The sequence below is a fragment of the Capricornis sumatraensis genome, chromosome 6 (genome assembly GCF_032405125.1).
Source record: "Capricornis sumatraensis isolate serow.1 chromosome 6, serow.2, whole genome shotgun sequence".
In the NCBI taxonomy this organism is placed as follows: domain Eukaryota; kingdom Metazoa; phylum Chordata; class Mammalia; order Artiodactyla; family Bovidae; genus Capricornis; species Capricornis sumatraensis.
This window is the reverse complement of record NC_091074.1, coordinates 70,701,895-70,729,601: the sequence shown is the minus strand read 5'-3', so window position 1 is coordinate 70,729,601 and position 27,707 is coordinate 70,701,895. Positions and strand designations below refer to the sequence as shown.

Below are 27,707 nucleotides of genomic sequence, written 5' to 3'. Positions count from 1 at the left end.
ATTCTCAATGCCCCTTTATCTAAGAGTCTTTCCCTAGCTTGCTGTGCCTGCCCTCTTGAACCTCACAGACTTTATCCATAACCTCCCTCATGGAACTTGTGTTCCTGTGTTTAGAGTCGTTTTTATAGAGGTTTTGTCTCCTCCATTAGCCTATATACTCTTGGTGGGCTGTTGGTGCACCTCATTCACCCCAAGGGAGCCTCCCACCCACGCAGTGCTCAGCACACAATAGGTTCTCAGTCACTGGTCACTGGACTAGTGGAGTCCCAAGTTCCCTATATTGCTTTCAACTTGTCTTTTCTGTGACCCTGTTGGAATTCTATGGAGCTGTCATTCTCTTTGAACAGCAGAGAGGGGAGCCTGGGAAGCCATCCCACTGGGCAAGTGACCAGGGCAAATCGGAAGACAGAAGCTCAGGTGGCCCCAGCACGTTGGAGGACTTCAGCCAGGGGGTGTAGATGACAATCAGAGCCTCTGGAGGAAATGAAGTAATTAGCAGGTGGTGGAAACGATGTGTCATGGAGGAAAGGAGACACCAGCAGCTGATGAGCCAGGATGTAAGATCAGTGGGTCCTGGTTGTCTGAAATGACGATCTGGTCCAGGAATGCCCTTCCCACTGGCCCTGCCTGCTGAAGCCTTTGCAAGGCTCAGCTCCTAGGATGCCTTCAGAGCCCCAATCCTCAGCTCCCCTGCTTTCGTGTACTCCAGGATGACATGTCAGCGTCCTCTCCAACCCTGCGTAGGTTGGACCCTCCTGAGGGGATGGACCCAGTCTGTGCCCACCCACAACATCCCTCTTGCTCCCCAAGAAAGGTGTGGCCTGATAATCAAAATACTTGACAGCTAGTATGTAAGTATAGCAGGCTGATCCAGGTAGACATACTAGTGACTGAGCTGGCCCTATAGGCAGTGTCATACCAGGTGTCAACTCTGTCTGCCAGACCAGAGTAAAGAAATGGGCAGGAGAAGAGCTGGGGCAGGCAGTGCGGACACTAATGGAGCTCCGGTAGCTTGTTACCAATTGTCCCAGAAGTATTTTCATCTTCAACAATGGGTATCCTGGTGTGAAGGGTATGACATCAGCTGTTGACCTGGCACAGGGTCAAGTCCCCGTAAATACTTGTGGAGCCGAGCTGACTGCCAGCACAGATGGGCTTGGTTTCTGAGCCAGCGACAGCAGTGGACAGAGCATGTGACTGCCAGCTGTGTCTCTGTGGGCACACTCAGGATCCACTGGAGATATCCTGAGGTCAGAGAACATCTAACCAGAGGTTCTCCACTGGCAGCAGTGAGAGACTATGAGCTATTTCTATCATTTCAAAAACAACCAAGGAAATGTCCTATGTATTTTAAAAATGAGAAAATAATTGATTGCCATGAATGGACTTCAAAGTAAGGAAATCTATCAGGATGAAGAAGGATAGTGTGGGCTCAATTATCCAAGAAGACATTCTCATTCTTAATGAGAATGTGCCTAATAACAGAGCATCAAACTATATGAAGCAAAAACTAATAGAATTGCAAAGAGAGAGAGAGAGATGAATCCACTATCATATCTGGAGACTTCCATACACCTCTGTGGATATGGACACCTCTAGCAGGTCAAAGACAAGGAAAGATATAACTGAACACAACACCACCATCAATCAACTAGATATAATTGCCATCTATAGACTATTTCATCCAACAATAGCAGAATACACATTCTTCTCATGCACATTGGAACATTCACCAAAATAGACCACATTCTGGGCCACAAAACACACTATAACAAATTTAAAAGAACAGAAATCATACAATGTCTGTTCTCAGACCATAATGGAATCAAACTAGAAATTCAATCACAAAAAGATAAGTAGAAAACTCCCCTAATACATGGAGATTAAGCAACACACTTCTAAATAACAGATGGATAAAAGGAGAAATCTCAACATAAATTAAAAAGTATTTTCAATTATGACTAAGCGGGATATTCCATCACATCAACAAGCTAAAAGAGAAAAAAACAGTCATTTCAATAGATGCAAAACAAGCATTTGACAAAATCCAACATCCATGGATGATAAAGTCTCAGTAGGTTTGGAACAGAGAGCAATTCCCTCAAATTGATTAAGATTATCTACAAAAAAAACCCCTTACAGTTAACTTCATACTTAGTGGTAAGAAATTTGAAACTATTTCTAAGATTAGGTACAAGGCAAATATACCCCCTCAGCCCTCTTTTTCAACATTGTAACAGAAGTTCTGTCCAATGCACTAAGGCAAGAAAAGGAAATTAAAAACATATAAATTGGGAAGATGAAATAAAACTGTCTTTGTTTGCAAAGATGAGATGGTTGGATGGCATCACCAATTCGATGGATGTGAATTTGAGCAGGCTTCAGGAGTTGGTGATGGATGGGGAAGCCTGGTGTGCTGTAGTCCATGGGGTTGCAAAGAGTCGGACACAACTGAGCAACTGAACTGCACTTGTTTGCAAATAACATTATTGGTTACACAGAAAATACAAAATAACTGACAAAGAAAACTCCTGGAACTAATAAGCAATTATAGCAAGGTTGCAGGATATGGTTAATAAAGAAAAGTCAACTGCTTTCCCATAGATAGCAATGAACAAGTGGAATTTAAAATTTAAAGTACAATACCATTTTTGTTATTACCCCAAACAATGAAATACTTAGGTATAAAGCTAACAAAATATGTACAAGATCTATATGAGCTAAACTACAAAACTCTGTTGTATGAAATTAAAGAAGAACTAAATAAATGGAGATATATTCCATGTACAGGAAACCTCAATATTGTCAAGATATCAGTTCTTTCCATTTTGATATAGCTTCAATGTAATCCCGGTTGAAATTCCAGCAAGTTATTTTGTGGATATCAACAAAACTGATTGCTACTAAATGTTTACTTGCCATGGCTGGTAGGCTAATTCATGTACCTTTTAACCTGCTATGAGTATTGTAATAATCATATTGTACTGTTATTCTTTATCTGTCTACTTTGGACCATTACATTCATGAAAGTGGGAGCTGTGACTATCTTGGTCACAGTTGTATTTTCAGAGCCTAATTCAGTGCTGGACATAAACACTCCATAAATATGCCTTGAATATTTTAAAAAAAGGACTTGATGGCTACTTTATAATAAACACAATTTAATCTAATCAGAGATCAAATTTCCAACATTCTTTGGATCTTAGAAAAAGCAAGAGAATTTCAGAAAAACATCTACTTCTGCTTTACTGATTGCGCTAAAGCCTTTGACTGTATGGATCACAACAAACTGTGGAAAATTCTTCAAGAGATGGGAATACCAGACCACCTTACCTGCCTCCCGAGAAGTCTGTATGCAGGTCAAGAAGCAACAGATAGAACCAGACATGGGACAACTGAAAGTTCTAAATTAGGAAAGGAGATCATCAAGGCTGCATATTGTCACCCTGCTTAGTTTACTTATATGTAGAGTACATCATGAGAAACGCTGGGCTGGATGAAGCACAAACGAAACAAGATTACAAGGAGAGATATCAATAACCTCAGATATGCAGATGACACCATTCTTATGGCAGAAAGTGAAGAAGAACTAAAGAGCTCTTGATGAAAGTGAAAGAGGAGAGTGAAAAAGCTGGCTTAAAACTCAACATTCAAGAAATGAAGATCATGGCATCCAGTCCCATCAGTTCAGTTCAGTTCAGTCGCTCAGTCATGTCCGACTCTTTGCAACCCCATGAACCGCAGCACACCAGGCCTCCCTGTCAATCACCAACTCCCGGAGTTCACCCAAACCCATGTCAATTGAGTCGGTGATGCCATCCAACCATCTCATCCTCTGTCATCCCCTTCTCTTCCTGCCCTCAATCTTTCCCAGCATCAGGGTCTTTTCCAATGAGTCAGGTTTTTGTATCAGGTGGCCAAAGTACTGGAGTTTCAGCTTCAGCATCAGTCCTTCCAATGAACACCCAGGATTGATCTCCTTTAGGATGGACTGGTTGGATCTCCTTGTAGTCCAAGGGACTCTCAAGAGTCTTCTCCAACACCCCAGTTCAAAAGCATCAATTCTTCAGCACTCAACCTTCTTTATAGTCTAACTCCCACATCCATACATGACTACTGGAAACACCCTAGCCCTGACTAGATGGACCTTTGTCGGCAAAGTGATGTCTCTGCTTTTTAATACGTTGTCTAGGTTGGTCATAACTTTCCTTCCAAGGAGTAAATGTCTTTTAATTTCATGGCTGCAATCACCATATGCAGTGATTTTGGAACCCAGAAAAATAAAGTCAGCCACTGTTTTCACTGTTTCCAGTCCCATCACATCATGGCAAATAGATAGGGAAACAGTGGAAACAGTGACAGGCTTTATTTTTAGGGGCTCCAAAATTACTGCAGATGGTGACTGCAACCATGAAATTAAAAGACACTTGCTCCTTGGAAGAAAAGCTATGACCAACCTAGACAGCATATTAAAAAGCAGAGACATTACTTTGCTGACAAAGATCCTTCTAGTCAAAGCTATGGTTTCTCCAGTGGTCATGTGTGGATGTGAGAATTGGACTATAAAGAAAGCTGAGTGCAGAAGAATTGGTGCTTTTGAAGTGTGGTGTTGGAGAAGACTCTTGAGAGTCCCTTGGACAGCAAGGAGATCAAACCAGTCAATCCTAAAGGAAATCAGTCCTGAATATTTATTGGAAAGACTGATGCTGAAGTTGAAACTCCAATATGTTGGCCATCTGATATGAAGAACTGACTGAATGGAAAAGACTCTGATCCTGGGAAAGATTGAAGGCAGGAAGAGAAGGGGACGACAGAGGATGAGATGGTTGGATGGCATCACCGACTTGATGGACTTGAGTTTGAGCAGGCTCTGGGAGTTGGTGATGAACAGAGAAGCCTTGCGTGCTGCAGTCCAAGGAGTCACAAAGAGTCAGACATGACTGAGCAACTGAAATGAACTGAACTGAATCTAACCTGAATTATTTTTAAGACACAGGAAAGATCAAATAAAATTGAACACTGGAAACCACCAATGAAGACAATAGTTTTAGATATGGAGAAACTGAGGACCAGGGAGAGGCAGGCCCTTGTCTACACACTGAGTGGAGACAGAGATCCAACTTTAAGGTCCATGTGACTTGCATTTAAACCTCAACTCCACTTCTCACTTGCTGTGAAACTTTGGATAAAGCGAGTTGTCTGAGCTCCTTCTACCCTACGTTCTTCATCTGTAAAGTGGGGAGCCCTGCACTTCTGGGATCTGGGATGATTGTGGAGATTAACTAGGATAATTATGTACAGATGGTGCCTGGCTAATGGCTGTTCTGTCTACACTCCCTCCTGGCTCCTAGCCCTGTGTCTTTCACCACATCACAGCTCACCACAAGGGTCCTTCATCAGTGGCACATGGCCAGTCCTGAGGCCACAAATGTCAACTTTCCTGTTTCTATGCCTCCCACTCTCAACGCAACAGAACAGAAAGGTACATACAAATGCCACAGGGTCATTGCTCCGTGTTCCCACGATGCTGAACTTCTTCACATACGAGTTCTCTTTGAGGGCTTCTGCATATGCCTTGAGAGTGGGTATGGGGATATTCTGCAGAGAGAAAGCCAAGCAGTGACCAGCAGTCCTGCCAGGGGCAGGCAAGGCAAAGAGATGGTGCAGTAATTCTCTCACAACTGATGCAACCTGATGCCCAGCATGTCCCTGACCAAAGAGCTGAATGGGCAAAGGGTTCCTGCTTTGCCCTAGATGGCTGAGAATTGGAGAGAACTTTCTGGTAAACAGATTGAGAGAGTCTTCCCTGAACATTTCAGGTGGCACCTGTAGTTTTCTCTTTGTACATGCAGAGACCGAAGGAGCAGGAAAACATCAAGGCAAAGGTGCAGGAGAGTGTTGTGCCGAGAGCTCAGGCCTGTGGGTGTGTGCAACAGGCAATGTTGCTGACTTGCTGTGTGACTCTGGGGGAGTCTCTGCCCCTCTCTGAGTTTGTTTCTGTAAACGAAGGTGGGGCATTGCCCTAGACAATCTTTAAGAGACATCTGTCCCAAAGGGTCTCAGCCCTAGTACACATTGGAGGTGCTAGGGAACTTTCATAAAATGCTGATGCTCAGGCCTGCCCGGGACCAATAAAATCAGAATCTCTGTGGGGAGAGGGACTGGGCATTGGCATTTATTATTTTGTTAATCTCAAGTGAATACCACTGACCTAGTCCAACTGCCTCACATGCAGAGGAGAAACGGGCCAGCCCTTGCCTGAGGCCCCACGGTGAAGGCACAGGGCCGTGGCCAGGTCCCCCCATCCCACACTTCTCTGAGCCCATAGACGTGGCCAGGGTGCACAGTTCTGAATTGTGCCAGTGTCTCCCACGGCACACATGGCAGATAGTGGAGGTGCCCGAATGGATCTCGCATTTCAGAGCGTCACTTTAGCCCCCATGGGAGCAAAGCGCAGGGAGGCCAGGTGGAGGAGACACGGCAGTTGCAGGTTTCCAATCTGATTATGCCAGGAGGCTGGCAGCCACTTAAAAGAAAGTGGAGAAGAAAGGAAAAGGGAGCTGGGAAGTGAGGGGCCCACTTCTTAGCTTACATCCACCCCCTCTGAGAACTAATCTCTCTGGCTCCCGGGCTGAGCAGGTGAGCAGGCAGCTGGGCCTGCTTCTGCATTCCTCCCACAGCCTGTCCAGGCGTCCCCGCTCTGCCTGGTGGTCACACAGGAAGGGTCCAAAGAGATGTGGGCCAACACCCTAGAGCATGACTTTGGACGCTGGGCCAATGGTTCCCATCTAGGGTTGCAGAATGAGGCTGAATACGTGCATGAGGTGCAGGTTCAGGGTTAGGCCCCTCCCCAGGCTTGGGTTACCCCATGAACCTGGTGGGCACCAGGCTTTTCCAGCCTTGAGATCCCTGTAGCCATATGTGTCTGACTCATGATTTATCTCTGAGAAACTCTCAGTGTTGTGGATAAGGTGGTGGGTTTCCAGAGTCGAAGCTGGGTTGGCTGTGGTGAACATCTGGGTCTGATGTCAGGCCCCAAAGGAAACCGAGATGATGGGCTGTGCTGGTTTATACTGTCCTCCTTCCCCAAAGTTTTGCCTCTATTCCTGACCCAGGACACTGCTGTCTGTGTGCAGTCTGGTCTGGGCTGTCTGGTTCTGAGTGGACTCGGCTTCCCCCACATTCCCACAACGGGGGAAGCAGAGTGAAGGGGGCCTCACCCGGATGTTGTTGAGGTTGACCTCTTCAAGTTTCGGGTCATTGTTCTTTATCCTCTCCAGTGTTTCTTCCACATCGGTGGCATTTGGTTCTTCGTCAGGCACAGGCTTGTACTGTGTAGGTTTGATCACACCTAGAGTGACCGACAACAGGGAGATGGCTCACAGAGATGGGGTGTCATTTCCCCTCAACACAGGACATCAGAAGGAAGTGGCGGTCGAGCTCAGGGACATGGAAGGCTGGGCCTCTCGGGGGCTACTGAGGGGAGGGTAGGAGGAGGATGGTGAGGGATTGGGCCAGGAGTCTGGGCCCTACTTGGATAATGCCTCTGCCAACTTGCAAGAACTAGGGGAATTCACTAAACTGTCTGAAGCTCGGTGTCCTCACAGTAGAGTGTGAACAGTCGTTCTAACCAGTGGGTTCCTGTGAGGATAAAATGAAGACTGGATGGGAAATAAACATGTAGGCCTTCCAGAGGAAAGGGTAATTGTGCTTTGGGCGCCTTTATTTCTCTTTGTGGCCAAACTGCCAGCTTGGAACAATGTAGTGGAGCAATTCAGACAATGCAATGTTGGCACAGGAAAGGACAAGACTTGTGGAGCAAGAGAGGCACCCAGAGACAGACCCGTGTGGACACATGGACATTTATGATCCAGGTGGAGCCCCAAGCCAGAGGCAAGAGGACAGACTTCGCAAGGAGCGGTGCTGGGACAATGGAATATTGATATACGAGAGTGAAAGCTTGATCTCATTTCACACCGCACACAAACACGAACTCCAGGAGGATTACAAAGTGGAGTATAAGAAGTAAATCTCTAAAACTTACAGAAGAAAATAAAGGAGGCTGTTCTGATAATATTGGGATGGGGACGGCCTTTGTAATCAAGTCACAAGGATCCCAGGAGAGTAAAAAGAAGAGGTGGGCAGTTTTAGCTAGTAGAATTTGAAATCTTCTGCAATGAGATTGCAGAGAGTGAGAGGAGGTAGGTAGCAAGACTCTGGAGGAGCCCTCACTTCCGAGATGCCCTCGCAGTGGGGCAGGGAGCGGGGCCAGTACTCACTGTTGAGTCCCTCCTTGTTCACGATGGAGCTGCTGCCCAAGGCCTGGTAGTACTGCTGGTTGCTCATGAGCGTGTGCATGCCGAGGATAGCTGCGGGGACACAAGGGCCCGTGACGCGCCTCTCAGACAGATAGCTTCCCAGGCACAGACATTCCATGCCCCAGAAAGTTTTGCTCACAGAAATGGCAAGAAACACTTTGGTTTTATTCTTGCCTCTATTGATGTGACTGTCCAATCTCTATCCCCAGCCTAGGTGTCTCTAGTTCCTGGCCTCAGATTCCTAGGTGTCCCCCTGACCTGTCCAACCCAACTTGGCCAAAACAGAACTCCTCTTTCTCATCTTCTTATCCTGGCTGTCCCCTGGGGTGGAACCTCAGTCACATGGCACCCTTCCCCTCAAATCCTCACCCTCCTGTACAGGATCCCTCATTTGTCCCATCTCCCACTCCGTCACCTCTGTCCTGGTCGGGGCCCTATCAGTTCTCGCCAGTGATTCCAGCTGTGGATTCACTGGTATGCTGGCTCCGGTCTCTTCTGACCCTCCCCCAGCAGCGTACAGCACAGAGCAGTCAGAAAGATCTCTCTGGAAATGCAAGCCTGACCGTACCCTTCTCCTGATCAGTCATTCTTTCATCCATTCATTTGTTCGGCATTTACTGAGTGCCAGCATCATGTGTCTGGCTCCGGGCTGGGGTGGGGTGGGGGTGGGGATAGCGAGGAATAAGAGAGACAGGGCCTCTGCCATGTAGCCTACAATCTGCAGGGAACTAGAGACTAAGCAAGTCACAACTGAAAACATAAGTGCAGAGTATGCTGAGTGTTGTAAAGAGAAAGTTCAATGTGTTCTGGGAGAAGAGGACAGAGGGATGGGAGCGATGAGACGCTGGCAGAGTGAAAAGAAGGTAGAATATTTTGGACAGAGGGATGGTGGGTAGGAAGCCACAGGCCAGGGAGAGAGGGGGAAACTGAAGATGGATGGAGGTGAAGCTGGACCTGCGGCAGAGGGCACCATGCCCTCACCAGCTGCTTCTGTGGGGCTAGAGAGCACACCGTCCAGGAGTGACCCTCAATCACTGTGCACCCGAATCACTGGGAATCTTTTGAAACTCCTGATGCCCTGACTACCCCAGACCAAGGAAACCACAATCCCCAGGGCTGGGGCCAAGCATCTGCCTTTTTAAAAGCTCCGCGTAATAACACAGCATTGTAAATCAATCAAAACTATACTTCAATAAAAATGTAAAAAGCTCTCCAGGTTTCAGCGGGCAGCCAAGGTTGAGAACACTGCCTGATGTCATCCCCCTGAATCTTTACAACAATGCTTTGGAGTAGATTTGATTCAAATAGGCCAGGTCACACCCTACAGGGCCTTCTAGGTCGAGATAAGAAGTTCAGATATTTTTGTCTAGGTGTGGCCTGAACTGGGAGTGAGATGGTCTGACTCAGGTTCCTGTTACTCAGGCTGAATGCGGAGCATTGACCACAGAGGGCAGGGACAGGCTTGTGGGACTGTGAGGCTGGTGCAGTGTTCACTTGGGAGGATGACGTCTTGTGACCCCAAAGCCTGGCTTCACCCATCCTCCCTGGGCTGGCCCTGCTTCAGTAGCCTTTTCCCTCGCCCAGACCTTTCTGTTCTGGCAACACCAACGGCCACTGCTCAGTGGCTGCTCCTGCTTCTGCCAACGCCACCCATTTGCTGGCGAGCTTCTTTCCATCTATACTACCTACCGCTGAAATGCAGCTCACCCCCGCACTGGAGAGTTTTGAGATTTAGCAAATAAAATTACAGGATACCCAGTTAAGCTGTAATTTCAGATAAACAATTAATAATGTTCTGATATGAGTGTGCCCCATTCAGCATTTGAGCACTTTTTCTGTGAGAAACTTGTTTATCTTAAATTCAAATCCAACTGAACATCCAGTATCTGATCTAACAACTCTTCCTCCCCATCCTTTAAGTCTGGAATAATGCTTCCTTCCCGGAAGTCCTCCTGGATTCCTCCTTCCCTCTAGCTCTCTCACAGCACCTGGTGTCCCTGTCACGGTCATAGTCAACAGAGTTAGCGCTATCTGGGTATATGTGTTCCTCCCCTACTAGACTGTGGGCTTCCAGAGATCAGGGAAGAGTATTCTCTGTCTTGGACCTCTTTCAGAAGATGATATTTGGTAAACATTTGTTCATTAAAAAGAAAAAAAAAACTCCCCCGGCCATTTCATTAGATGCAATTTCTAGTTAAAGAGACAACATGGGAAGCTTTAGTGAAGAGTCAAGAGACCCAAGTTCCAGTCCTGACTCTGCCCCTGATGCTGCTGTGTCCTTGGATAAGTCCACTCCCCTTTCTGGGTTTCAGATTCTCCTGTACAATGAGGGGTAAGACTAGACCACTGGTTCTCAATCATGGCTACACATACAAATGACCCAGGAACTTTACAACACCACCAGTGGTCCTCCTGGACAAACTGATCTAATCCCTGGAGATGTATTTTTAATCTCCGTGGATGATTTCTGATGCTCATTGGGAGCTAAGAACCACAAGACAAGATGATCTGAAAGTCCCTTCTGTTTCTCACATTCTATGAGTCTTCTCTGCTAAAATTAGACCTGCCTGCTCATCGTTAAGAACTGGTAAGGAGAGAAGCTTCTGCACTGTTTTGAGCTCTGTGGGCCTTAATTTAGGCTGCATCTCCGTGGGCAGAGGGAGCTGAGGCTTGATTCAGCAGCAGGTGCATCAGATCACCTGGAGTCACCTTCTGGGATGGGCTCTTCCAGCTCCACCCAGACAGCGGCTCTGATGGTGGTTCTGAGCTGCTTCTGGGTTTTAGGGTTGGAAAAACAGTTTGCAAATGTTGCTGGGAATCATAGGAAAGATGTAACCTCAGATGGCTTCTCTTAGAGTGTATAGAGTGGTGGGAAAATGGAAAATGCATTTTGTGCTTGAATGATAGCTCTTCATAGTGGTCCAGAAAGAGGGGGCCGAGGCAGGAAGGTTGCAGGGAAGGGCTGGGGGACAGAGGAAGGAGACCTGGACCCTGGACTGAGCCTTGGCACTAATTTGCTGAGTAACCCTGTCCAGATGACTTCCACTTTTTGTGTCTCAGTGTATTCACCTCTAAAATGGATCATGTTTGAGGGATGATCTCATACCTTCTCATGGGCCTTAACAGCCACATGACAATTTCTCACCGTCTCACAGTGTTTGATTTTTACGAGCAGCATCCAGGACAGGTACTGTCAACCCCCATTTTCCTAGCAGGCTCAAGAGGGTAATGGTTGGTCAAAGACCATTTGGTGAAGACCCTCCTGGCTTCTAAGTTAATGTCCTCACCTATACCTCCACATACCAGGTCACCAACTGGTCTAAAGTTCTAAAATTTCCCCTCGACCTCAGAATTCTAAAGACAGACGACACATATTCTAGGAGGTAATGTATATCAATAGCAGCCATAAGAAGAAATAAAACAACTTTGCAATTCAGAGGAGATTAACGTTCCAAGAAGGTGAGAGGGAGGAGGATTGGAGGGGGAGGGGCCAAGTAAAATCTCCACCACTGAGCAGACTGCCCGGTGGCTCCGAAGCCGGTATTCCCTTCTCCAGACCCGAGGACCAAACCATGACTTTCTCCTCGCTTGGTTTTGCACACTCCATGTCACCAGGAGTGAGTGACAGAAAAACAGCACATCAGCATTGCCTGCTGCTTCATTCTTTGTAGATACGGGCAGGGCTGAATTTAGCACAGGGGAATGTGATTTCTTACCAAAAAAAAAGAAGTCTAGATCTTCCTCAAAACTCAAAAAGGCCTATTTTTGAACTCTGAAAAAGAACATCGAGTTCTCTTTCTTCACTCTGCCTTGGCAGGGTTCACTCAGTTGGTGATTTGACTCAGGACACAGAGAGACAGCAGCACACATCCTTGGCTCCCTCAGCTGCCAAGTGCACAGGCTGACTCGGGCAGAAGGCCGGAAGGTATTTCCTGCATCCTAGGAGCAGGTGAAGGAAGCTGGCTCTGGCCCAGGACCTCAGAGCAGTTGAACCAACTACTTCTGAATAAGCCACACCCTGACCCTTGTAGTGTCGGGGGAGAAGAGATACCTAAGGACTTCAAAGTACAGCAGAAGCTGGGTGGTCTGACTAAGACTGCCTCTGATCGTCCTAGGAGCTGGGGGCACCAACTGCCCTGGGGTGGCCTGGGGGTTCTGAAGGGTAAGTTCGCTGCTAAGTCACTTTAGTCGTGTCCGACTCTGTGCGATCCCATAGACGGCAGCCCACCAAGCTCCGCCGACCCTGGGATTCTCCTGGCAAGAGTACTGGAGTGGGTTGCTATTTCCTTCTCCAATGCATGAAAGTGAAAAGTGAAAGTCAAGTCACTCAGTTGTGTCCAACTCTTAGCGACACCATGGACCGCAGCCTACCAGGCTCCTCCGCCTATGGGATTTTCCAGGCAAGAGTACTGGAGTGGGGTGCCATTGCCCTACCCTCAATTCCTTCTTGGGTCCTGCCCTGCCTGAAAGTTCCCCAAAGGTGAGTCAAGGTCATGCCCCTGACTGGGGAGGGGAGGCAGTGATCATGCACTTGCTTGCAGCTGACTCCCAGTGGCCTCGGAGCTACAACTCAAGGCCACGTGCCACGAGTTAGCACGGTCGGGGGCCAGCACATTGCTCATCACCTATGAGGACACCGCATGTTGATATTTGTATGTCTCTGTTCTGTCCTCTTCACCACATCCTGGGGCCCCCAGGTCAGGGACTGAATCTGATTCATCCCAGCAGTATACGCTGACTCGTGAGTGAATGCACAGATGAGAAAACAAAGAGTGAGTGAGAGTTCACAGGTCTGGCTCATGTGACACACCTACTGGATGTCCCCTTACACGTTCCTGTCACAGCCAGGTATCAAGCCTGCCGCACGTGCACCTGTAGAGCAACGGCTCAGAGGGGCTGCCTCATCCCCAGCTCAGAGCCTCTTTCCCACTGGGATCCATCTCCTGGCCTAGCTCACCTCTGCTCTTCCTCCTTTCGGTTCAGCTTTGGTCCCCACCTCATCTTATGGCCCCACCACCTGACGAGTCCTCTCCTGCACTCGGCCCTTTCTCCCTAGGACACTTGCTCCCACCTGTCCCTGCATGTTGGCCTCGGGGTTTATTAAACTTCAGCTCTGCACAGGCAGGAACCAGGCTGCTTTCTTATGGTTAGTCCACTGCAATTGGAAGCTTAGTTAACAGAAATGCTCTGCCCGAGAATCGAGTTGCAGGGCGCAGGGAGGACCTGCAGACCCTGTGCCCAGCACGCCCTCCTCTTCATTCCCTAATGCATCATCCACTCGGGGCTCCAGCTACCACCAGCAACACCCCTAGCACTCCAACAAGATGTCCCACCTCCAGCGACTCTTAAATTGATTCCTGGCTGGGCAGCTCTCCTTGGTCCTTGCAGGCACCCAGCTCTCTTTTCTGGAGCCTCAGACCAAAAGCCCACACTCATCTCATCATCTCAGCCTCTAGTCCTCTGATCCAGCTCTAGGAGGAGCTGGTCTTTCAGAAACACATCTCAGACACAGGCCACCTTGGCCCTTGGCCGCCTGTCCCCTCCATCCCCTCAGCCTCCCAACACCACCACCTCTCTACCCAAATCCTTGCTTTCATCTGGCCTCTCCCAACACTCCCCAGCCCAGGCCTCAATGCTTTAGTGTGACATCTAGAGCCTTTCCTAATTCCTATCCTCGCCCCGGCCAACTCTGAGATTCAGCCATGCACCCTTCTCCCCACTCTGTGTCCACCTCCCTACCCTGGAAGGCTTTATCCAGGATGTACTGGGTGGTGATTTGTGAGCAGACCCTAGAACCAAGCTGCCGGAGTTCAAACCCATGGGCAAGGATAACCTCACTATGCTGACTTTCTCTATCTGTAAAATGGGGCCTTCAATAAAACTCACTTCATAGGATCACTGTGGTCAGTAAATGCAGCAAGGTGTGGAAAGCAATGCCCACAGCAGCGAGGACATAGTTAGTGGTCAACGAATGTTCCACACCTTCTTCCATGGCCACCTTTCAAAGATAGCTGACATGCACCAATAGGCATCCAAGGCTAGCCAGTTAATGCTGGTGTCGCCCTGCAGCTCCCGCTCTCCTTTCTGGGCGTTGGAAGTGTGTGGCATCATGAACAGATACTAGGAATCAGCCATGCCAGCAAAAAGAAAGAGGAATAGTTTTAAGAAATCAAGACAGAAACTTAGCATGATATTGCAGTTCTATTTTGGCATAGGAACTGCCGGTTCTGACAGTGGAGTCATTTGATAATACCTCTGAACTGCCTAATGAGGAGCATGACGTCATAAGGGTGATCAGAGGAGAAGGACCAGGACAAAAACAGTGGCTGGGGTGAGCCAGTGTGGAGATGCTGGATAACTGTGCCCCCCACCCACTGCCCAGGTGCACAGATGAACTGGAACGCAAGCAAACTCTGAGTTGGGAAGACAGTTTGGTCCTAATACCGGAGCCTAATGTGGGATCTAATGTGACAGGTATGGGTTTTGATGAGCAAAGCAGTTGAGTATCCTGACCTAAGTGCTGCATTTCCAGGGTCACACCCTCACTGCTGTGTACTTCATAGTGAAAGTGAACACCTTTCTCTCTCAGCCCTGACACCCTTCAAGCCACTGCCCTTTGCCTTTTCCCAAATGTTCCGCCTCCCCAGGAAAGGCTATCTGGGTTGAGGGTCTACACATTGGCTCCCCTTGTTCACTCCTCGGGTTGCTGCAACCTGGCTCTGGTTCCCCGTCCCCCTCTCCCCTAAGAATGTCATCATACTGGTACACAACACGCACAAAAAGCTGGAGGATGCGAAAAGCGTAAGACACTGCAGCCACCTGAGTCCCCTGGCAACAGCAGCCTCACTGGCCTCTGGCATTGCCTCTGAATCTCCCGGCAGGCCCTGAACACTCATACTTTCTTGCTAGCTCTTGTATTAGGCTCTGCCCATCTTGATTTGGCCTTGGGTTCCCAGCCCATTCGTGGTATCCATGGTGGTTACCTTCATCCTATTTCCACTCTTCTCCCAAAGACTTCTCCCCCAGCCAGGGCCCTAGCCTCCAGAGCCACAGACCCCACTCCCACCAGGCCTTCCACCCTAGAGCTTGCCGATACTAATGACACCCACCTCCCTATCTCCAGTGTGGACCCTGGAAGAACTCGAGGACTTTCATATACACCTGCCCCCCTGTGGGTGGCCATTGGCCTTATTTCCTGTATACTTGTCCCTCTCTCACTGTTACAGCTGAATTTTGTCCCTCCAAAATTAAACTGATTATGTTCTGCTTTGTCCCTCTACTATGTTGAATAAGGTAATTTCTAGCCCCTTAGAATTTGTAACTGTTTTCAGAGATAAGGTCTCTAAAGAAGTGATTAAATGACAATGAGGCTGTTAAGGTGGGCCCTAATGCAATCTGCCTGGTGTACTTACGAGAATGAGATTAGGACACACAACGGGACCCCAGGGGACACATGCACAGAGTGACAGAGAGAGACGGTCATCTGCAAGCATGGGAGAGAGGGCTCAGAGGGAACCAACCCTGTGGACCCCTTGGTCTTGGACAGCTAACCTCCAGAACTATTGAAAAAACACAGTTCTGTTGTTTAAGTCATTAGCCTGTGGTATCTTGTTAGGGCAGCCTGGGCAGACTAGGGCACCCACCTTCACTAACAACACCAACTTAGTCTCTGGAGAAGTGGGCTCCTCCCCTGAACTCACAGTTGACCCCGTCTTTCCTCTCCCCTTCCTACTTGCCTTGAGTCTCTCTCTATCCCATCCACCCTCCTGTCATTATCTGGGTGAGGGTTAGTAGCCCCCCAAGACTGCTGAATTAAAAGACCGGCTACCCCACTGGGCCAGGGAGCACAGCATGACGGTGGGCACGCTACAGCCAGAGCCTGACCCCCGTGACAAAGGGATACCAACAAGTGGGGCAGGGACCAGACAGTCATAAGGCGACAAGAGCAGGTGGTGAAGGCCTCTGGATGCCAGGCCACCTTCTGGAGTTTTCGGGGCTGTTTGTGAAGATCACATGGAAACACACATGAAGATGGAGGGTGCTGTATGAATATGAGATATGGGGTGATAGGCTCCAAGTCCAGCTCTCTGAACTGTGCAAAGTGGTAAAATCAGATGACCTGTTCCAGGCATCTGTGAGCCCCCTGGACCGGAGATGCCGGCAGCCCTCTGTCTCCTCCCCTCTCGTCTTTCTTCCCAGGAGGCCTGGGCAGGGTTTGATGCAATGGCTGGTGAAGGGCTTAGGCTGCTCTCACATTCCTCTGGGATGGGCTCCGAGGTGGAAAGGGTTTGGGTGTTTTTATCTCTATTTCACTCATTTCGGTTCTTGATAATAGGTTTCCATCTCCTCTAGTCCTTTTTAGAAACAGAGAGGGTATTTACGTTGAAATACATCACTCAAGGCTCCCCTGCTGATGCAGGTCAAATGCTTTAGAGGACATGGGGAAGCGTCAGGAATGCCTCCTACCTGCGATGTCACAGAGTTCCGCATCCGAGGCATTCGCCAGGGCCTCCTCCAGCTCTGGCTCCAGTGTCACACTTTCCAGCACGGGGTCCATCGGCTTCTGCTTGGGGACCCAGACCTTTCCTGAAAACACATGAGATGCCAGTTACACGGAGTGCCACTGCACTGGGGCAGCCTCTGGCGATGACCCCAGGTGGGCCATCCAGAATCCTGTGGATCCCTCCATGCCAAGATATCCTGAAAACGTCTCTCTCTGGGGACCCAGTGCCAAACTGGCTCAGAGAAAGGGAATCAGAGATCTCCAACAAAGCACCCCTTATGTTTAAAAAGAAGAACTTTAGAACTTGGTCAGAGGAGACTGCTCACTATTGAAAACACTGGTCATTAATTTTAACAATCAGTAAGCAGAAAAAAAATGCAAAAGAAAAATATAATCGAATGCCAGGGTCTGGAACGCTCTAAACAAGGGTTCTGGTATGAGAGAAAAACTTAGAAACATTTCTAAAACAAATACATGCACTCAGATTAGTAAAAGAGGAATAGGGAGAAACCTGGGACACTATATTTTTAAAGTGTCAGACTCATAACTGAATGAGAGAGCAAAGAGGCACACACGGGGATGGTTGGCGGCTGCAGAGTGCACCAAGATGGCCTTTTGAAGAAATTATGGGGCATCCACACAATGGCGATCCCACAAAAGGATGACAGAGAGCTCTACTCACTAAGAAAGGAAAACGCCCAAGACAACATGTGTGAAAAAGTGAGAGGTTAACAGGCAGGAAGGCCAGGGGTCTCCAAATGGAGGAAATTGGCTGCTAGTCTATTAAAATTCTCTGTTGCTATGATGACACCTGGTTCCACCCGAACTTAACTTTTCTCAAACCTTGAGCTAACCAATGCATTTTTCTTCTGGAAATGTTTTCCTTAAGCTATGTTAATGAAAACTATGTATTTGCTTTGGAATTTGCCTTTCTTCAAAATGGTTCCACCAAAGACTAACTTTTGGCTGACAATGGCTCAAAAAACCCGTATTCATATCAATTGTTTTATGGCTGGGGGATGACACACCTCGTGCCCTCCTATCTCAAAAATGAACATTGTGGGAGAGGGGCCTGGTGAAACTCCGTCAGCCTTGAGGTGTCTTTCTAATCTGATTAATAACTTTCCAACAGACATAAAACACCTTGCTAAAACTGGCAGGGGGGCACTCTCTGTCCCCCTTCTGATGTCTATGTCAGAAGGTTTCTCTGTCCCTTTTCATACTTTAATAAAACTCTGCTACACAAAATTTCTTGAGAGATCAAGCCTGGTCCCTGGTCCCGAAGCTAAATCTTCTTCTTCGGAGATCAATAATCCAACACCGTTCACTGTAAGCTATCAAAAGCAAGCTTACAGAATAGCATAGATTATTTAATTATGGTTATAAAAAACTGCATGTGTGCATGCTAAGTTGCTCAGTTGTGTCTGACTCTGTGTGACCTTATGTACCCACCAGGCTCCTCTGTCCATGGGATTCTGCACGCAAGAATACTGCAGTGGGTTGCCACGCAATCCTCAAGAGGATCTTCCCGACCCAGGGATTGAACCCACAGCTCTTATGTCTCCTGCATTGGCAGGCAGTTTCTTTACCACTAGTGCCACCTGGGAAGCCTGAAAAATTCCATACACATACACACACACACACACATATATCTTTATTCATGCAACATGTTTATTGAGTTGCAATCAACCCTGAATATTCATTGGAAGGACTGATGCTGAAGCTGAAGCTCCAACACTTTGGCCACCAGATGTGAAGAGCTGATTCACTGGAAAAACTCTGATGCTGGGAAAGACTGAGGGCAAGAGGAGAAGGGGGAGACAGAGGATGAGATGGTTGGATGGCATCACTGACTCAACGGACATGAGTTTGAGCAAACTCCGGGAGACAGTGAAGGACAGGGAAGCCTGGCATGCTGCAGTTCATGGGCTTGCAAAGAGTCAGACACAACTTAGTGACTGAACTACAATTAACAATTTATTGAGTCCTTTCTATGTTCTAGGTACCTTTCTTGGCACTAGGTGGACAGCAGGGAACAGTTTACAGTTTAGTGAAAGAGGACAGGTAATAAGCAAACATGTAAAGATATCAGATAGCACTAAGCATCACAAAGGAAAATAAAGTCAAGCAAAAGATTAGGAAGTTCCAGGCTGGGGTGTGGGTGAGGTGGACTCTGCTCTTTGGGATAGGGTGTTTCAGGGAAGATGATCTGTGTGCTGGAATCCGACAGAGTGGGGAAATGAGACCCTCAGATCAGTGATAAGATGAGGATGCCCACTTTCACTGCTCCTACCCAACTGTGTACATAAAGTTCTAGTCAAACTGAATGGACAAGAAATAAATGGTATCCAGACTGGAAAGGCAATGACACCCCACTCCAGTACTCTTGCCTGGAATATCCCATGGATGGAGGAGCCTGGTAGGCTGCAGTCCATGGGGTCGCTAAGAGTCAGACACGACTGAGCGACTTCACTTTGACTTTTCACTTTCATGCACTGGAGAAGGAAATGGCAACCCACTCCAGTGTTCCTGCCTGGAGAATCCTAGGGATGGGGGAGCCTGGTGGGCTGCCATCTATGGGGTCACACAGAGTCAGACACAACTGAAGCGACTTAGCAGACTGGAAAGGAAAAAGTAAACTTATCTCTGTTCCCAGACGATATGATCTTATATGTAGAAAACCCTAAAGATTCCACACACAAAAAAACAGGGTACAAGATTAACATACAAAACTAAGCTGTGTTTCTATACACCAGCAATGAAAAATCTTAAAGGGAAATTAGAAAAATAATTTCATCTACAATAGCATCCTAAAGAACAAAATACTTAGGAATAAATTTAACCAAAGAGGTGAAGGATTTGTACAATCTCCTGCATTGGCAGGCAGAGTCTTTTATTGAGCTACTTGGAAAGCCCACAAAACACTGCTGAAAAAAATTTAAAAAGACCTAAACAAGCAAAAAGGAATCCCAATTTTAAAGATTGGAAGGCAATATTAAAATGGTAATACTGCCCAAAATAACCCACAGCTTCAAAGCCATCTTTATCAAAATCTCAATGGTCTTTTTTTTTTTTTTTGCAGAAATAGAAAAGCCAAACCTCAAATTCATATGATTGTAAGGGACTCCAATCAGTCAAAAAATCTTGATAAAAACAAAGTTGGAGGATTCAGACTTCCTGATTTCAGAACTTACTATAAGATTAAGCAATGTGGCACTAACATAAGAACAGACATACAACACAATGAGGTAGAATTGAGAGTCCAGAAATAAACCCATACATCTTAAGCAAACTGACTTTTGATGAACTTGTCAAATCCATTAAATGGGGAAAAATAGTTTCTTCAAGAAATGGTTCTGGGACAACTGGATCTCTATCTCACACCATACACAAAAACCCAACTGGAAACAGATCAATGACTGAAGTATAATAGTTAAAACTATAAAATTCTTAGAAGAGCACATAAACATAAATCTTCATGACCTTAGATCTGGCAAAGTATTCCTAGATATGACAAAAAAGAATAAGCAACTAGAGAAAAATTGATCAATTGAATTTAAAATTTAAAACCTTTGTGCATCAAAGGGCATCATCAAGAAAGTAGAAAGACAACATATAGAAGAAGAAAAAATATTCAAAAATCATGTACTTTTAGTATTCGGAATACATAAAGAACTTAACAACTCAACTACCAAAAGAAAAACAACCTATTTAAAAATGAGCTAAGGGCTTATAGACATTTCTCCAAAGAGGATATACAATTGCCTCTCGGTATCTGAGGGGGATTGGGTGCTCGAGTCACATATAAAATGGCATAATATTTGCATATACACACATCCTTCTGTATACTTTAAATCATCTCTAGATTATTTATACCTACTACAATGTAAATACAATGTAAAAAGTTGCAAGTGTGAGACAAATTCAAGTTTTGCTTTTTTAAAATTTGTGGAATTAAAAACAACATTTCTGATTCATGGTTGGTTGAATCCAGGATACAGAACCTACAGATATGGAGGGTCAGTTGTACAGATGGGCAGCAAGCACGTGACAAGATGCTCAACAACATTGGTCATTAGGGAAATGCAAATCAGAATTAGAATGAGAGACCTTCTCACAATCGTGATAATGACTATAACAAAAATCAAAAGTTAAAATGGAAACTAACAAGTGTTGGCAAGAATGTGGAGAAACTGACCCTCATATATTGCTGGTGGGAATGTGAAACGGTGCCGTTGCTTTGGAAAATAGTTTGGTACTTCTTCAAAAAATTAAATGTAGAATTACATATGATCTAGCAATTTCACTCCTAGATATATACCCCAAAGAACTGAAAACAGTTATTCAGGCAAATACTTATACAGGAATGCTCATAGAAGCACTAATCACAGTAGCCAAAAACTACCAAAATGTTTATCAATGGATGAATGGACAGACTGTGGAATATCATTCAGTAATAAAAGGGAATGAATGAGTCTTGAAAACAATATTCTAAGTGAAAGAAGCCAGACACACAAAGTCACATATTTTATGATATAATTTAGGGGAGATATCCAGAATAGGTAAATCTATAGAAACAGATTGGTGATTGCCAGGGGTAGGGGACAGGGGGCATGGAGAATAACAGCTTATTGGGTACAGGGTTTTATTTTGGATGAAAATGTTTTAGATCTAGATAGAGATGGTAGTCACACAACATTGTGTATATACTAAATGCTACTAAATTGTTCACTTTAAAATAGTTAATGTTATGTGAATTTAATAATTAAAAAAAAAAAACAAAAACTGCTCACTTTGGCTATTGACTGAGAATAACCTGAAATGGGGCCAGGATGGAAGCCAAGAGATGGCTGATGGTTAGGAGTCTCCTGCAAAAGTCTAGATGACAGATGATAGTGACTTGGACCACAGATGAAGAGGGATGGGAAGTGCAAAGAGAAATGTCCACAAGGATATTCACTAAAATAGGACCAGAGGACCATCTCTCAGTGGAGAGAATTACTTTTTTTATTACTTAAAATGTTTACAGCAAAGATCAGTTACCTATATAAGCAGAACAGGCAAAAAATCATCTGGGAGAAGATGTATAATAACTTTCACCAGAGGTGGATCTGGGAAAGGGCAAAAAGGGCGAAAAAGAAAACAAACTGTGAAAACAGCTGATGCAGTGACTAGGATGAACATTCAGTAAATATTTAAGACTTTAGTTTATTACACTACTGTAGCAGGTGCCTCCATAGAGGTGGTGACTCAGATATCACAAGACTCAGACTTCTTCCCTTCCTTCATCTTACTAGTTGGGATATGGCTATGATGACTGGAGTTTCAGCAGCCAAAAGAACCATGAGGACAAAGATGTATTGCAAGGATGGCAGAATGAAAAACTGGAAAAGCTCTTGATTCCTAACCCCAAGAAAGATGTCTTACCAACCTTGGAATGCCTAGCCCTGCAGCTCTACTAAGTAAAAGAAAACTAAATATTCATCTTCAGTTTCTTTCATTTTACTTGTTTCTCTAGCACATGGAGCCAAATCTGCATAATGAAAATAACCTGCTTGGAACTTTGTTCTGATTCCCCCACTTGAATGAGAGTGAAGGAAAATCCAAATTCCTCAAGATTTTGCACCAGTTTATGGCCCCTACTACATCCTGCTAGATCTTGTAGTGACTGATATGCGATTTCCCCTCAGCCTAGGCTCCCTCTAGGCCTGGTGTGGGGCAGGTGCTCAGCGGGGCTGGGCTGAATGGCCCTGAGTCTGCCTTTTACAGCTGGAATGTCTCCTTCCACACTCTCTCTGTTGAGACCCGCACTTATTCAATATACATGGACTCCAACAATCATCATGTAAATATTTTATGATGACGATGATGCTGGTGGCGATGATGTTAGTGATGATAAACCTTTTAGGCTTGTCATTATTGTAAAAATAGAATAAATTATAGCTACCCTCCTTGGGTCAGCCTGGCCTTTGATGAAGGCACTCAGGCTCTGGGAGTCTGGAGAGCTGTTCCCGGCTCAGGGCCAGGTCAGCATTCTGCGAAGGGGCAGCAAGATTGGTTGGTGCGCAGCCCAGATTCCCTCCCCATCCCCCATCTCCTCCCCTGGGAGGGGGAGGGCTACACAAGGGAGCAGATGGCAGCAATGACTCACCAAATGTCCACCCAGGCCTGTTCTTGACACTCACAGTCTTGCTTTCCCCAGTTTTCAGATGTGTAGGTGGGCTAATGGGAGTTTTAAGACCCCTCGAAATCCAGAGATTTTTTTAAATCTTTACCTGCTGCACCTGAAATCACTCTTCAAGGCAAAAGTACCTTGCTTAAAACAAGCTTGCACCTATACTCTCAGCCAGGCACACCTAGGCTTTATGGTCCAGGCTCCCTTCCCCTGCCTCCCACTCCAGGATGCCTCAGATCACACAATTTTTCCAAAGCTCTGTGATCCAGATGTCTCCTGGGCTTCCCTGACCTTCCAAGTTTTTGGTAAAATCTGGACTGAGCTCCAACTGCAAGCACTGGGTGGCTTGACATCCTCCCTGCAATGTCCATCACTCCCTGCTCTTTCATTTTATTATTTATCAGGCAGTTACTCTGTGTACTGGACTGTGCTAACACAACAGGGCATGCCTGCTCAGTTGCTCTGTTGACATAGGGACAAAGCCACAGACAGGGACCCTTGGCTCACCATGCTGACATCCTTAGGGGGATGACAATGGAAGAGGCAAAAAATAAAGAATTACCCAATTAATTAATTAGAATTAATGCTTTCATTCAACAGCTATTTACTGGGTGCCTACAATGTGCTAGGGTTTGTGAGGTACAGGAATATAACAATGAACTAGACAGATGTGGTACTAGTACCCATGGAGCTTATATTCTAAGGAAAAAGTCTACAAGGTCCATTATGCATGTAATCAATTTGAACGCATTACTTTTCACTTTCATGCATTGGAGAAGAAAATGGCAACCCACTCCAGTGTTCTTGCCTGGAGAATCCCAGGAACAGAGGAGCCTAGTGGGCTGCCGTCTATGGGGTCGCACAGAGTCGGACACAACTGAAGTGACTTAGCAGCAGCAGCAGCTTTCATTCAGCACCTCTCTCTTGAGCCCTGCTGGGTGCTGCAGGAACTGTGTGAGCAAAAGTGTCTGAGTGCCTGCCTCATGGAGCTTACAGGCCGGTGTGAATAAATTGTTCTGAAGAACACACAAAGGCTTCTGAGATGGAGACTAACTGAGGGGGAGTTGAATGGATGGAATGTGCTAACCAGTAGGGACAGGAAAGGCTTTCCTGAAAGAGGAGACAGTACAGTTGAGACCAAGAGGGTAATAATAGCTGATACTGATATTGCATTCATGATGGGCCAGGTGCTGTGCTAAGTGCTATATATATATATATATATATATATAAACTCAATCTTTAGAACACCCTCAGGAGGCTGGTAATAATATTCTTTTCATCACCCCCATTTCACAAATGAGGGAACGGAGGCACAGCAGGTTTAAAAATGTACTTGAGGGAATTCCCTGGCAGTCCAGTGGTTAAGACTCAGCTTCCACCACAGGAGGTGCAGGTTCCATCCCTGGTCGGGGACTAATAATATCCCACAAGCCTTGCAGTGCGGCCAACAAACAAATGTACTCAAGTTCACACAGCTAGTAAGGGGTAGTGCCAAGATTGCAGCCAGAGTAGACCCAGCTCCAGTCTATGCTTCTAACCATCACATCTCTTACAGAAGAGGGGAGCCAGCCCTGAAGAAAGCATGGAGCCAGACAGAGGACCTGCATTCCAGGCAGAAGGCATCTGTGCAAAGGTCCTAAGGTGGACAAAAGCTGGGAGTGTCTGGGAAACAGAAAGAGGCCTGTGGGGGCAGCAGGGCAGTGAGCAAGGATGAGCACGATCCCAGAGGACAGGAGGAGGGTTTGGAGTGTAGGGGAAGTTCTGGAAGGGTTGGGTAGTCGGGGTGCCTCTCTGTTCCCCGATTCTGGATGGTGTGCCTTAGGCTGGGGCAGAGAGTCACAGGGGACAGATGAAGGAAGGGGAGCTGCAGCTGCCAGAGAGAGGGGCTGTGGGGAAAGAGCAGGGACAGTTAGGTAGGGAGAGGGTATCTCTTGTTTCTGGTTGGAGGGCACAGACTTTGTCTGGCCTCATGTCCTGGTATCATTTTAATAGTTCCTTCCTTCCCTTTCAACTGTATCAGGTTTGGATGAAGAGTAATCAGGACACCCTAGTTAGAGGGGACTTAGGGGGACGTGTTTCGGGCCTGGTTGAGCCCCAAACTTCGCTAAATCTACCTCACACATTGATGCTTTTGGAGCTGGGCTGTAACTTTGGGCCAGGCAGGGATGAAGGCAAGGCGGCCCAGTCACATCTGGCCCAACGCAGGGCCTGGCTTACAGCTGGCACTCAGTGATGCATGGAGGGGTGACGTACTCAAAAGCACAACATTGTCCAGTACCTCGCTTCTCCCCTGTGTAGGGGACCAGATCTTCTCGGTCCTTAAACTCCTTTGCTTGCTTTTCCAAGTGATCCAAGAGCTCCTCCCTTCTAAAGGGGCCTGTGGGCGCCTTGGTGGTCTGATCCTTCTGCCTCAGGCCCGCGGGCAGCAGTGCATTCTACAGTGGTGGTTGCGGGGCGGGTGCAGAGAGAGAGAGAAAGAGAGAGAGAAAGAGAGAGAGCGGTCAGCTGCCGAAGACTCGCATTTCTCCAGAAACTCCTCACTGAACCACGGGAGTGCCATCTAAGTTGTTCATTCACAGGTAAGGAAACTAACACCCTGGGAGGGGCAGGGACTCGCCGAGGTCATGGAGAGACACATGAGGTCACAGCAGACAGGGGCCGAGCTCGGCTAGGACTCAGGTCTCTTAACCAAACCCGTTCCCAGTCTGGAACATTTTATAAAGGCATGAGGGCGAGGGTCAGCTGGCCAGGGGCCAGGCACAGCAGGGGGCTGCCAGAGCATCTGCTGAGGGGGAAATAGGATGACATTAGGGTTTGGATGCATGAGGGTATTTCCAGCCGCTATGTAGAAAGTAGCTGGGGAGAGAAGCAGCCTGGAGGGGGCAGAATGAGTTAGGACCTTGGATGCAGAATCAGGGAGGAAGAGGCAGGCCCCCCAAAACAAGCAGAGAAAGCTGGGCAGGATGGCAGGAAGGGCCAGGCAGGCTGTCAGGCTGCAGGCCCCAGTTGGCCCTACCCGCTGCTTCCTACCCTCCTGACCATCGTGCTCATGCACGCTGGCTGTTAAATATTTTGAACGTTGCCCTTGGAGATGGGTCTCTCAAGAAAGATATCGTCAACCAATCCCCGTGATTTCTTCTTCAAACATGGGCAGGCTTCTAGGTGTGGGCTCACTACGAAAGCAGGCTCCTAATCAGGGTGGATTTGAATCACACGGGTTTCACTTTAACTCAGTAATGCAGAGATCCAAAGACACTCATGGCTGGAAAGGATGCTCAGAGATCAGCAGCCACTGCATACGCACTCCCTTCAGGAGGAAACTGAGGCCAAGGGCAGAGAAAGGCTTGCGCAAATCTAAAACTCAAATCAGGCTCCTTCTTCAGACTTGAGGGAAGAGGGAAATCTTCTGGTCAGATCAGTGCTCTCCCCCGCCCCCGTTCATTCAGGGAGGTCGGGAGGATCCCACGAAGGGTGATGTGAGCAGAGTCTCACCTCACTTCTTGCTGCACTCCCACACTGGATAAATCAGACAGCCATTCAATGTCCCATCTCTGTACCATTCGGTAAGAACATGCATCTCTTCAGTCACCCACTCACACTCCAAATCCTTTCCTAAATGCCCCCTCTGAGAGGAGAATGCTGTCCGGTACATGAAGAGAGCTCTGGGCCTGGCACATGGGGGGATAAAGCTTGGGAGGCAAATACTACTGTTTGGCTGCAGTCTGATATTTTTTTTACAGGATAGTTTACCACTGTGCCATTTCCATAAGAGCAGTGGGTGCGAGATCAGGACACTGAGTGTGAACCCAACTCTGGGTCGAGCAGGGCCTGGTACAGACATCAGTATCAGTATATACTGGGGCTCAGAGAGTGGGGTGTTGTCCACGCAAATGGACTTAGGCCACAAGTCAGGAAGGACACCTGGGAATTGGAGAGGACATTATGAAAGAATGGCCAGTAGGTAGAAAACTGAGCCTTGACTGGTTTGTGGGTGATCGCCAAGAATGTAAGTGGTGCCACAGATGCCCCAGTTTTCCCTGAGCAGCAGTCCTTAGACACTTTCCATGTGATGATGGTCCATGGATGAGCCATGTCCCAGGTGAGATAAGACTTCCTGTGGCTACCTGTGTGTGTCCACTCAGAGTAACTACATCTACTATAGCTCAGCTGAGGGGACAGCCTGCCTGTCCTGCAAACGTCCATCTGTGATTACCCGTGATGAGCAACCAAATTCTTTGTGACATGCTGGCACCTCACAGTTGACCCCACCCCAGGCATAAGCCCTCACTTGGAGTAACGATATCTTCAGCACTGTGATCTTGGGCAAGTCAACTAACCTCTTTGTTCCTCCATTTCCACAGTTGTAAAACATGAATGATAGCCACTCTCTCAGAACTGTTAAGAACACTCAATCAGATAATGCAGAAGAGTGCTTAGCACACAGTGCCTGACACAGTGAGCGCACAAATTACCGCTGATTATTGTTGCTGCTCTATGATCAGATAAAATACATTTTGCCAGGAGGTAGGCTACCCAGATATGTAGGCTGGACAGGGGATGTGTTATCCAAATATGTCTTAGAATTCAAAAAATGAATATATGCAAATATAAAATGAATTAAGCACGTGAAGCAAGTGGTTCTCAATGATCCCCACAAGGGAAGACCTGACAGATTCTTGTTACCATGAAGGATTTTGATGGTGGTGAGGTG

The 27,707-nt window shown here is 46.9% G+C and overlaps 1 protein-coding gene across 1 annotated transcript in view; it reads right to left on the bottom strand.

Annotated features, from left to right (window-relative positions):
- Positions 1-27,707, bottom strand: part of TMOD1 (tropomodulin 1) — a 66,001-nt gene that overhangs the window by 21,167 nt on the left and 17,127 nt on the right. Inside the window, exons 2-6 of the mRNA XM_068974299.1 lie at positions 25,275-25,431; positions 16,785-16,904; positions 8,280-8,369; positions 7,221-7,351; positions 5,491-5,598 (exon numbers count right to left, since the gene is read on the bottom strand). Coding sequence (XP_068830400.1) covers positions 5,491-5,598; positions 7,221-7,351; positions 8,280-8,369; positions 16,785-16,904; positions 25,275-25,431 — 606 coding nt within the window. The remainder of the gene's footprint in view (positions 1-5,490; positions 5,599-7,220; positions 7,352-8,279; positions 8,370-16,784; positions 16,905-25,274; positions 25,432-27,707) is intronic.